Consider the following 12,552-nt stretch of genomic DNA (forward strand, 5'->3'; position numbering starts at 1 on the left):
GGAAGGCCACCTGCCCACTTACCTGTGCGTCAGCTCTCGGCCGGGACGCCTCGTCTGCTGCCCCTGCCCCTTGCCACCGCTGGCCTGTCCCCGAAAGTCAGGCCCACCCTCCTGAGCTCTCATAGCTGCCTCACCGCGGTCCACACCGCTTGCTTGGTCCGTTTTCCTCAGGAGCCCTTGAAGACGGAATTACAGCCTGTTCATTGGTGTGTCCGTGGTGCCCTAGAAGGTTTTCAAATGCTTCTTAAAATAATGGCACGCGCTACATCTCGAAGGAGAAAGTCAGGGTCACTGGACAGGTTTATTGACAGTGAGCAGTTTCCCCCCAATCCGAGTCGACGGCTCCTGGGACAGGCTTGCGGTGTCCCCTCAGCCACGAGCTCCCAAACTGGGCCGGCGCGACATCTGCTCCTTGGGGAAGAGAACTCAGCATTCAGCTGCAGTCACTTGGGGGCTCTGTGGGCGGAGACAGCTCAGGCTCTCGGGAAGGTCTGTTGGCACACTTGGCCTTCAAGAACATTTCCTGGGGATGAAGAGGAAGCGGGGGGGGGGGGGTGGAGAAGATGAGTTGGCGTGTCGTCTGTTGGTTATTATTACTCACAGTGCTTCTGATAGCAGTTCTGGGGTGTCTCTTCCAACCCCACTTCTCCAGCTCTCTGACACCAACTGGGTGTCCAACTATTCAACTCGATTCTGACACCAATGACCCAGAGCTAGCGCAGACCCCGTGGGTTAAGGGCTTGGTCCCCCCGAACTGCCTGGACATCAAACACCAGTCCCAGGCCAGCCACACTTCTGACTGACCAGCTATGAAGTGGGGATTCCGCCGCCCCCTTCCTCAGGTTCAGGAATTTGCGAGAATGACTCACAGAAACACATTTCCAGGTTGATTCTAAGGGACACGACTCAAAAAACAGCCAAGTAGGGGCGCCTGGGTGGCTCAGTCGGTTAAGCCTCCGACTTCGGCTCAGGTCAGATCTCACGTTTGTGGGTTCGAGCCCCGCACCAGGCTCTGTGCTGACAGCTAGCTCAGAGCCCCTGGAGCCTGCTTCTGGTTCTGTGTCTCCTTCTCTCTCTGCCCCTCCCCCTCTCATGCTCTGTCTCTGTATCAAAAAATAAATAAAACATTAAAAAAAAAAAAAAGGAACAGCCAAGTAGAAAGACGCGTAGGACAGAGTGTGGGAGATGCGTGTGCCGAATTCCCATGGTCCCTCGGGGCTCTGCTCTCCGGTGTGTTAATGGTTTCACCAACTAGGATGCTCTCCAACCCTTCCCGTTTAGGGGTGTCTGTGGGGGTTCCACTACATAGACATGGCTGATGAATCTCTAGCCATCTGGGCGACCCCAACCCCAGTCACCTCATTAGCCGACAGAAGACCCTCTACTCTGGAGTCCCACAGGTTCTAGGAACCAGGTGCAGAGACCAAACCCTGATTCTGTCTTATGTCACAGCATGTCAGACCGTCCTGTGAGCATCCTTAGAGCAGGGACCTTCTCTCTTCTGCTTGGGCACAGTGATGCCAAGGAAGGATGCATACGATTTGAACACTTTCCTGCAGTCAACTAATCTATACCCTCAAACATATTTGTCTTTCTTTGTAGTTCCAGACTGCATTTGGGGGATGGCAAGAGTCTTAATTTGTTTTTAGTCGTCAGAAGAGTGTCGGATTTGTCCATCTAGAATCAAAACTTTTTTTTAAGTAAGTTCCACACCCAACGTGGGGCATGAACTCACAACCCTGAGATCAAGAGTCAGCCAGGCGCCCCAAGAATCAAAATACCTTCAATGTCTTTGCAATCAAAGACGACCCAGACTCTCAAAGACGCATCTAACTTTAATGTAAGCACTCTAATTCTGTTTTCATGGTTCTGGCCCAGATTTCACGCCCAATAAGGCAAAAAGGCATCGAGTTGAAGGCACACATTTTTGTCAGACCTGGATTTGAATTGCTACTCGGCAGTCATGGAGAATTTCTAGATCTCAATCTCTTCATTTGTAAACAGGAAACGTTACAGGACTGTGTTACAGACCAAGTGAGATTAGATAACGCGAATGGTCATGGAGCACGAAGTCATCACTCAGAATATGTCGCCCACTCTATATGGCGGGAAGCAATTCTCATTTAAAAAGCCATAATCAAGCCTTGATATACAATTTTACACCTTCTAAATCATATTTAGAAATTACTGATTTGTGGGCACCTGGGTGGCTCAGTCGGTTAAGCATTGGCTTTGGCTCAGGTCACGATCTCACGGTTCGTGGAGTCAAGCCCTGTGTTGGGCTCTGTGCTGACAGCTCAGAGCCTGGAGCCTACTTCAGTATCTCCCTCTCTCTGACCCTCCCCTGCTCGTGCTGTCTCTGTCTCTCAAAAATAAATAAAAAATATAAATATAAAAAAGAAATTACTGATTTGCTTGAGTTATAACTTGCCCGTTCATGAAGTGCTGGCGGCTTGGACAGTTGACACGCTCTTTCGGAAGGAAGGGAGCTAAGTCCCAAGAGGCAATGATGCGTGTGCCTCTGACCACGATCCCCTCTGTGAATTCTTCCGAAGGAAATAAATCCGTGGATGCAAAAGAGCTATACTGACATGAATTTAAGCACTAGCAGTGGCGCCTCGGTCCCTTAAGCATCTTGACTTCAGTTCAGGTTGTGATCTCATGGTTTATGAGTTCAAGCCCCGCATCGGGCTCTGTGCCGACAGTGGGGAACAGCTTGGGATCCTGTCTCCCTCTCTCTCTGCTCCTCTCCTGCTTGCTCTCTGTGTCTCTCTCAAAATAAATAAAAATAAACTTAAAAAAAAATCAAGAGCAGAAAACACCCTGAAACAATACCCTGGACACGGAAATTAAGGAATGTTTTCCAAAAATTGATAGTTCACAAACCTGATGGAATATTAAGCAGTTTGCTCCCTTTATATATATATGTGTGTGTGTATATATATATATATATATATACATTTTTCCAATTAAAACATGATGAGCTCAACAGGAAAATTACTTTGAAGCCTGGATTACATTTTGTAGTAAATGGAAGAGGGAAATATTCTCTGACAGAGACTGGGAAGACTGGGAGGTAACATGCCAACTTGAAAACAGTGGTTTGGGGGGCACTTGGGTGGCTCAGTCGTTAAGTGTCCGTCCAACTCTTGATTTCAAATCAGATCATGATCCCAGGGTCGTGGGATCAAGCCCCGCATTGGGCTCCATGCCGAGCATAGAACCTGCTTGGGATTCTCTCCCTCTCCCCGCCCCGCTTCCCTCAAGATAAATAAACATAAAACAAGAAAACAGTGGGTTACAAGGGTGGGGTGCTGTCATGTTGCTACTGTGTCATCACAAATAAGAAAGAAAGGTGGCAATGACCAGGTGGAGCTTGTCCCCTTCCATCCAACGGGCCCAGCCTCTGTGCCTGTGAGCCCCCGTTCCTGTCCCAGGTGACGGCTCCGCAGGAGACAGAGGGGACGGAAGGCTGGCAGCGTCCCCAGACTGGTGCGAATTAGGAGGCTCCTTCCCAAGTCCGGAGCCGATGTTCTCACTTGGATTTCCGTACCTTGCATTTTCCGTTATTCAGGCCTTCATTACCCTCATCAAATTCTTCTCCATCTCGAAATGTAACACGGTAGTTCCTCAGGCTGCTGTGTGTGTGGATGGTAAAAGAGCCCCATTTTGCTCAATCACTTTCTGTGGCCTCAGCAACCTGGCATCTTACAAGTGGCAAAGTCGATACCTTAAAAATAATTTTTAAGAAGAAAAGAAAAATCTCAACATTCACTCGAGATGCGAAAGCTGAGATTTGGCAGCGGCCCTGCAAACCACTGTATTTCATAGCTGGTGTTGCTTTTACAATTTCGATGCCGCTTGCCGCCGAAATCGGATCTGCAGGGAGTTGGCCTGGCAACGCTCCAGGTAGGGGCTTCATTAAAAAGCTGGACCCAAGGGGCGCCTGCGTGGCTCGGTTGGTTGAGCATCCAACTTCGGCTCAGCTCGTGATCCAGTTCGTGGGTTAGACCCCCGCATCGGGCTCGGTGCTGACAGTGTGGAGTCTGCTGGGGATTCTCTCTCTCTCTATCTCTCTGTCTCTGTCCCTCCCCTGTTTGTGGGTTCAAGCCCCATGTCAGGCTCTGCACTGGCAGCATGGGGCCTGCTTGGGATTCTTTGTTTCTCTGAAGCTTGACCAGCCTTCAGGGAAGGTCACCGGTGGGCTGTGCCTTAGGCTACAGATTTGCAGCTGGGCCTGGAAGAAGCAGGTTCGGGAGGTCCCCCAGAGGCTGACAAGAGGAGAAGGAAGCCAAGGGTCCCAGGTCCCAACCCAAATGCAAACACAGTGACTCTGCCTTTGTCTGCTTTATGTATTTACACTTTTTTAAAATTAAAGTTTATTTATTTTGAGAAAGAGAGCATGAATAGGAGACGGGTAGACAGAGGAGGAGAGAGAATCCTAAGCAGGCTCACCGTAGTCATCACAGAGTCTGATATGGGGCTCGAACTCACAAACTATGAGATCATGACCTGAGCTGACTCCAAGAATCAGACATTTGACTAAGCCACCCAGGTGTCCCTGTATTTACACTTTTTTTTTTTTTAAGTTTATTCATCTTTGAGAAAGAGAGGGCACAAGTAGGGGAGGAGCAGAGAGAGGGAGATAGAATCCGAAGGAGGCTTCAGGCTCTGGGCTATCAGCACAAAGCCGGATGCGGGGCTTGAACCCACAAACCATGAGATCAGAACTGACCCTAAGTGGGATGCTCAACCGAATGCGCCCTGCATTTACACTTTGAATTAAGACAGCATTTAAGTAGCTTCTGAATGAAACACACACACACACACAGACACACACACACACACACACACACACACACACACACACACTTGAAAAGTCATGAAGTCATGCATATAGTATTATACATTTGCAATATCTTTAATAAACCTTCAAATAGAGACACACACAGAAGCAGAATCCTGAGAAGATCCAGCTTTTGATAAAGATAGTGGATTCAAACTCCAGTTTCCTGTTAGTAGTTTTGAGCGCATTATGTAGCTAGAGGTAACTGTTGCTATTTCATTTATTTATTAAATAATCTCTGTGTCCGCCACAGGGCTCAAACTCATGACCCTGTGATCAAGAGTCACACATTCTACTGACTGAATCAGGCAACTGTTTTTGTTTTTTTTTTTTAGATTTTTTTTCTTTTTTTTTGAGACAGAGAGAGACAGAGCACCGGGCTGGGGGAGGGGGGTGGCGTGCAGGGAGAGAAGGAGACACAGAATCTGAAGCAGGCTTCAGGCTCTGAGCAGTCAGCCCAGAGCCTGAGGCAGGGCTCGAACCCACAAACTGTAAGATCGTGACATCAGCCAAAGTCGGATGTCCAACTGAACCCCCCAGGTTCCCCCAACTGTTGCTATATTAACTAGAGTAGCCAGGGGACACCTGGGTGGCTGAGTAGGTTAAGCACCTGACTTCAGCTCACGTCATAATCTCATGGTCCATGAGTTCAAACCACGTCGGACCCTGTGCTGACAGCTCAGAGCCTGGAGCCTGCTTCCGATTCTGTGCCTCCCTCTCTCTTGCTCTGTCCCTCCCCTGCTCATGCTCTGTCTCTCAAAAATGATTAAATGTTAAAAAAGGTTTTTTAAACAAGGCAGCCAGGTGACACTTCAGCCAGGAGGGAGCCCAGGGACACCCGGAAGGATGTGCCGGAGGGGTTCAGGAACCGCCAGGAGCCTGCGGTGGCTGGAGCGTAATGAGGGAGAGTAAGGAGGGGGAGGACCTTGAGATGACGTGTGGGGGTCCCATAAGGACCATCGGGCTCTACCTCAGAGAAAACGAAGCCAGGCGGTGCCACTGGACTGTAGGAGCAGGTGACGCGGTCTAGCAGGCAGACAGCCATGCCTGGATGCTGGCTCATCACCTAACATTCAGTGAGCCATCGGGCATGGTTCTCCCACTGAGGGATTGTCCTGTTACGTAAAACAAAGGCCCAGAAATCTTCATTTAAGAGACTTACACGCCTCATTGGAGGTAGTTTGGTTCTATCTTTTTAAATTTTTAAAGTAACCCCTCCATCCAACATGGGGCTCAAACTTAAAACCCAGGGATCAGGAGTCGAACGTTCCACCAACTGCTCTGGCCAGGTGCTCCCAGAGATGACCCCTATTTGTTATAAAGATTTTTTAAATGTTTATTTATTTTGAGGAGGGGGAGAGAGAGAGAGAGAGAGAGAGAGAGAGAGAGAGAATCCCAAGCGGCTCCATGCCGTCAGCGCAGGCCCTAAGGCAGCACTGGAACCCATGAACCGTGAGACCATGAACTGAGCCAAAGTCAGACCCTTAACGAACTGAGCCACCCAGGTGCCCCAAAGATTTTTGTTTAATAGAGAAAGAGAAAGTTCAGGAGGGGCAGAGGGAGAAGGAGAAAGAGAATCTCAAGCAGGCTCCATGCTCTCTAGCAGAGCCCCCCTTGGGGCTGGATGTCATGACCGCGAGATCAACTGAGCCAGCAAGACGCCAACCGTTGTTTTAATTTGTTTGCCTAAAGGATTCCTTTTTATCAGGGTTCACAGCGTCATTTCCAGTCCAGAAAACTTGGCCAAGCAATGAGCAGGGCCCCTTCAGCATTTCTAAACTCAAAAATAAATGTCCTTATTTTGAGAAAAAATTTTTAAAAATTTTTTAAATAATCTGTACACCCAACATGGAGCTTGAACTCACAACCCTGAGATCAAGAGTCGCATGCTGTGCCAACCGAGCCAGCCAGGTGCCCAAGAAACTTTTTTTTTTTTTTTGACATTTAAGTATTGAGGCTAAACCCTTAAAATATTTATCTCATTATTAAAAAGACCAAGCCAAATTTAAAATAGTTATTGTTGACTTTCCTTAAACACCATTCTGTAAGTCAAACAAAACCAACTTAACCAACCAAATAAAAAACAAGCTTTAGATTATTACTTTACATCAGTTATGGTTTTAAAATCTGTAAGCCCCGTGTTGGATGTAGAGATTACTTAAAAAGAAAACCTTGGGGCGCCTGGGTGGTTCAGGTCGTTGAGCGTCCAGCTTCAGCTCAGGTCATGATCTCACGGTCCGTGGGTTTGAGCCCCGAGTCAGGCTCTGTACTGACAGCTAGCTCACAGAGCCTGGAGCCTGCTTCGTATTCTGTGTCTCCCTCTCTCTCTGACCCTCCCCTGCTCATGCTTTCTCTCTCTGTCTCTCAAAAATAAATAAAAAACATTAAAAATAAGTAAGTAAGTAAGTAAATAAATAAATAAATAAATAAAATCTTTAGAGATCCCTGGGTGGTTCAGTCAGTTAAGTGTTTGACTTCTGCTCAGGTCATGATCTTGCAGTTTGAGAGTTCGAGCCCCACATCAGACTCACTGCTGCCAGCATGGAGCGCTCTTGGGACCCTCTTTCCCTCTCTCTGCCCCTTCACCACTTACACACACTCTCTGTCTCTCTCCAAAATAAATAAACATTTTTAAAAATTTAAAAATAGGAAGTTAAATAAAATAAAATCTTTAATAGCAAGTTAAATAAAATCTTTAAGGGGCACCTGGCTGGCTCAGTTGGTAGAGCATGCGATTCTTGATCTCAGGATCATGAGTTCAAGCCCCATGTTGGGTGTAGAGATTACTAATTTTTTTAATGTTTATTTATTTTGGAGACAGAGAGAAAAGAGAGAGAGAGAGAATGACAATGAGCAGGACAGGGGCAAAGAGAGAGGGAGACCCGTAATCTGAAGCAGGCTCCAGGCTCTGAGCTGTCAGCACAGAAGTCAGATGCCAACCGACTGAGCCACCCAGGTGCCCCTTCAGAAAATTGTTTTAAAATAAACTGATCTCGGGGCACCTCGGTGGCTCCATCAGTTAAGTGTCAAGCTCTTGACTTCGGCTCAGGTCATGGTCTTGAGCTCGTGAGTTCAAGCCCCACATTGGACTCTGTACTGATGACGTGGATGGAGCATGCTTGGGATCCTGTCTCCCTCTCTCTCTGCCCCTCACCAGCTTGCTCTCTATCTCCCTCTCAAAATAAATAACCTTTAAAAATTTAATTAAACTGATCTCCCAAGCAGACTCCAGGCTCTGAGCTGCCAGCACAGAGCCCTACGCGGGGCTCGAACTCATGAACTTGTGAGATCACGACCTGAGCCGAAGCTGGACGCCTAACCGACTGAGCCTCCCAGGCGCCACTGCACGGCTTCCTTATTGTTTTAATGAGAAAAACAACATCTAAAACAAAGGCAAAGAACTCACACGCGCCTCCCGGAGTTAGGTGACTCACCCCTACAAATCCCATAATTGCCCTTTTAACTTCGCATCCCTGCTTTCTGTGCTTAGGAAACCTCTCTGGGTTGTCAGACTGTCCTCATCCTTCAAAAGTTAAGTGCTGGCATTTAAGATGACTATTTAATACTTAGAATGGAAGGTTTCCATTGTCTGCCTTTTCCCAAAGATTAGCGTTTTCTCCCCACACTTATGTCAGTCAGAGCTCACACTTGTGCGATGCCTCCTATCACAGCTGTTTCCTCCGTCAGGTTCATTGACGAAACACAGGCCTAGTGTGTGCAAAGCCCAAGGGCAGGGAAGGGCCCTGGGATAGGAGATCTCGGACCACAGGCACTTTCTTTGCTTCCGTACAAATATTCCCCCAGCTCCTCGTACCCAGGAAGTGCCTAAATCATATTCCTTAGCGAATTAAAGCTGGAGAAGAGGGGGCCCGGGGGACTCAGTTGGTTATGCATCTGACTTCAGCTCAGGTCATAAACTCCCAGTTCATGGGTTTGAGGCCCATGACGGGCTCTGTGCTGACAGTCCAGAGCCTGGAGCCTGCTTCGGATTCTGTCTCCCTCTCTCTCTGCCCCTCCCCTGCTCACACTCTGTCTCTCAAAAATGAATAAACATTAACAAAATTTTTTTAAGCTGGAGAAGATCCCTGGAGCTTGTTGAATGGTAGCTGTGAGAAGAGACTCACTTTTCTTTTCTTTTCTTTTTTCTTTAAGAGCGAGAGAAAGAGCTCAAGCAGAGTAGAGAGGCAGAGGGAGGGAGAGAGCATCCCAAGCAGGCTCCACACTCAGCAGGGAGCCTGCCACCGGGCTTGATCTCACAACCCCGGGATCATGACCTGAACTGAAATCAGGAGTCAGAAGCTCAACTGACTGAGCCAGCCAGGCGCCCTGAGAGACGCACTTTCTTTTCTTTTTTCGTTTCTTTTCTTGCCCTTCGTTCTTTTTCTTTCTTTCTTCCTTCCTTTCTTTCTATTTATTGATTTTTGAGAGAGACCATACAAATTGAGGAGGAGCAGAGAAAGAAAGGGAGACACAGAATCCAAAGCAGGCTCCAAGCTGTTACCCCAAAATCTGGTAGCTTGGTCTACTGAATAGTTCAAGCTGAACGAATCTGAGGAACGGTTTGTGCTGGAATTTTCTGACCTTCCCCCGATTCCAGTCCTAAGACCCTCGTCTGAGAGGTGCCCTCTTTATGATGAAGGAGAGGAACACAGAAAGGAATTCGAAGAACAGAACTTGTCAAGTTGACAAGTTTGCTTGTTATTTTTCAATGCTAGAATTCCTATTTGTTTCTTTTTCAACTCTGTTCTGTTAGCTTCACAAGGATTCTGGGTCCTTGACAAAGTAAGCTCCGCGGAACTGCTTCGTGGTCTATTTCTCATAGTCCCAGGATCTGGAACCCCTGCTTCTGCTGTTTGTTGCTCCTATTGATCCTTGCTCTTGGGGTCTTTTTATTTCTTGACAGCTTTGGTGAGGTATAACTGACGTACAAAGAACAGCACGTCTGTAACATGTGCAACGTAACGTGTTTGGACTCCAGCAAACACCCGCGGACCCATCAGCAGGATCCCGGCACACACAGACATCATCCGGCACCTCCCAGAGTTTTCCTGTCATGGGTTTTTATCTCTTTATGTAGTTGCTTAACTGTGATTATTTACTGGGCATTGTTTCTGTAGAAACAATTCAAAACCTTGCATGATGTTCTTTTCCTCCAAAGAGCATTGTTGTTTTTTTAATTGCTTTTTTTTTAATTTTTGAGAGGGAGAGAGGGAGACAGAGTGTGAGTGGGGGAGGGGCAGAGAGAGAGAGAGAGAGAGAGGGAGAGACAGAATTGGAAGCAGGTTCCAGGCTCTGAGCCTTCAGCACAGAGCCCTACATGGGGCTTAAACTCACAAACTGTGAGATCATGACCTGAGCTTGTAAGGATGCAGGTCTGACTCAAGCTTCCCCTCTGACCTTGAAGGCCAGCTCACACCATTAACATTTCTAAGGTCGGGCCTAAAGATGGAGGCTATAGGACAATCACCTATTGCTTAAGACTAGTCACGACCTACCTACGTGAGGCCCTGGGCCCACTCTGTGATTGGTCAATACTCTAAATGTTGTGATTGGCTCCCACAAAAAGTATCGCTGTGTGGTTAAAGTTACTGCCAGTATTGATAGCGGGTAGGGAGTGGATCACTGTGCCTGTGTCGCCATTTCCTGTAACGCCCCCTCCCTAAAAGAGCCCCTGCCCCACCCCCAAGTTCGGGGCTCGCTCCACGTGGATCCAGTATGTTGGTGGAGTCTGTGAGCCCGAGCTTACATAAGCCCGTAATAAAGCCCTTTGCTTTTGCATGTGTGACTCGGTCTCCCTGGCGGTCTTTGGTTTTGGGGGGCGGTATTAAAATCTGGGCATAACAAGCTGAAGTCCATTGCTTAACTGACCGAGCTACCCAGATGCTCCTTTTTTTTAAAATTGCTTTTAAGGCCACTAGCTACCTAGAAGTACTTTTTTTTTAATTTAACTTTTTTTTTTTTTAGTGTTTTTTATTTATTTTTGAGACAGAGAGAGGCAGTGCATGAGTGGGGAGGGGCAGAGAGAGAGGGAGACACAGAATCTGAAGCAAGCTCCAGGCTCTGAGCTGTCAGCACAGAGCCCGATGCGGGGCTTGAACACACGACCGTGTGATCATACCTAAGCCGAAGCCGGACGCTTAACCGACTGAGCCACCCAGGGGCCCCATTAATTTAACTTTTTTAATGTTTATTACTGAGACAGAGAGAAAGAGAGCATGAGCAGGGGAGGGGGAGAGAGAGAGGGAGACACAGAACCCAAAGCAGGCTCCAGGCTCTGAGCTGTCAGCACAGAGCCCGATGTGGGGCTTGAACTCATGAACTGTGAGATCATGACCTGAACCAAAGTCAAATACTTAACAGACTGAGCCACCCAGGTGCCCCGGGAAGTACTTTTTTTTTTTTTTTTTTTTGAGAAAAGAGCACAAGTGGGAGTGGGGTGGGGGGAGGAGAGACAGAGAGAAAGAGAGAATCTTAAGTAGGCTCCATGCTCAGCATCGAACTCAGTATGGGGCTCGATCCCATGACCCTGGGATCCTGACCTGAGCTGAAATCAAGGGTCAGACCCACAACCAACTGAGCCACCCAGGTGCCCCTATCTGAAAGCACTTTAATTCAAGTTCAGGTCTCGAGATTTTTCTGGACCACCAAGATGACTCAAAGTGAAACAACAGTCTACACAAAAGCTGTTTACCTCCAGGTCTGCCTTATTCCTCAGGTGTAGCTTCTCAGAACCCTAGCCCACAGGAGGGTGTTTACAGAGTCCCCACCTTTGACTGCCCCCCAAAATCCCGTGAAGCTCCCCAAACTACAGCTTAATCCCCCAAACAGCCTGAAGGTAGGAGCCATCCTAAATGCCGGGCTCGTTGCCTCTCTGGATTCTTCTTCCTTCCTAGACCTCAGCATGATAATCCTTCATTATTTTGTAGATTTCTAATGTACTCTATGAAGTTTTAAAATATACGTATACATTTGGGCTAGCTTAATTTAGCTGTCTTCTTTGAGAGAGTTCATATAAATAAATTAGTTTGCCAGTAGCAGAGGCAAAAGTCTTCAGGAAAAGTCTGAACACTGTAGGGTAAATTGGCATTAGGACACACAGAAATAGGGAACAGAGGTTTTCCGGGACAGCTGACCAGCCCAGGGGTTGGGGTGTTCCTATCGCCATACCTGAGCGCTCAGTGGAAAACTTTTGACTCCCCCAGCACTTAACTGCTACTCACCTCCTGCTGACCGGAAGCCTCCCCAATAACATAAACAATTAATACACATTTTGTGTGTTATATGTATTACAGGCTGCATTCCTACAATAAAGTAAGCTAGAGAAAAGATGATGTTTATATTAAGAAAATTGTAAGGAAAAGAAAATACATTAACAATTCTGTATTGTATTTGTATTTTTAAAAATCCTCATATAAGTGGACCTGCATAGTTCAAATCCGTGTGTTCAAGATCAACTGCCATTATCTTCTGCAGCTGTCCTAGTAATGACTTGATACATCCAAGAGGAGTACTTCTTTTTTTTTTTAATTTTTTTTAATGTTTTATTTATTTTTGATACAGAGAGAGACAGAGCATGAGAGGAGGAGGGGCAGAGAGAGAAGGAGACACAGAACCGGAAGCAGGCTCCAGGCTCTGAGCTAGCTGTCAGCACAGAGCCTGACGCGGGGCTCGAACCCACGAACGTGAGATCTGACCTGAGCCGAAGT

At 47.4% G+C, this 12,552-nt stretch overlaps 1 protein-coding gene and 1 non-coding gene across 2 annotated transcripts in view; one reads left to right on the forward strand and one right to left on the reverse strand.

Annotated features, from left to right (window-relative positions):
- Positions 1 to 282: 282 nt before the first annotated feature.
- The window catches only part of RBP7 (retinol binding protein 7), a 16,611-nt gene continuing 4,341 nt past the window's right edge, over positions 283 to 12,552 (reverse strand). Inside the window, 6 exon segments of the mRNA XM_029945917.1 lie at positions 283 to 514; positions 517 to 523; positions 3,367 to 3,424; positions 3,546 to 3,663; positions 3,666 to 3,707; positions 3,710 to 3,730. Of these exon segments, the coding sequence (XP_029801777.1) occupies positions 474 to 514; positions 517 to 523; positions 3,367 to 3,424; positions 3,546 to 3,663; positions 3,666 to 3,707; positions 3,710 to 3,730 (287 nt within the window). The 3' untranslated portion in view covers positions 283 to 473.
- TRNAK-CUU lies at positions 7,551 to 7,623 on the forward strand. The gene has a single exon. It is a non-coding gene; the product is annotated as a tRNA-Lys (tRNA).

The sequence above is a fragment of the Suricata suricatta genome, chromosome 8 (assembly GCF_006229205.1).
Source record: "Suricata suricatta isolate VVHF042 chromosome 8, meerkat_22Aug2017_6uvM2_HiC, whole genome shotgun sequence".
In the NCBI taxonomy this organism is placed as follows: Eukaryota; Metazoa; Chordata; class Mammalia; order Carnivora; family Herpestidae; genus Suricata; species Suricata suricatta.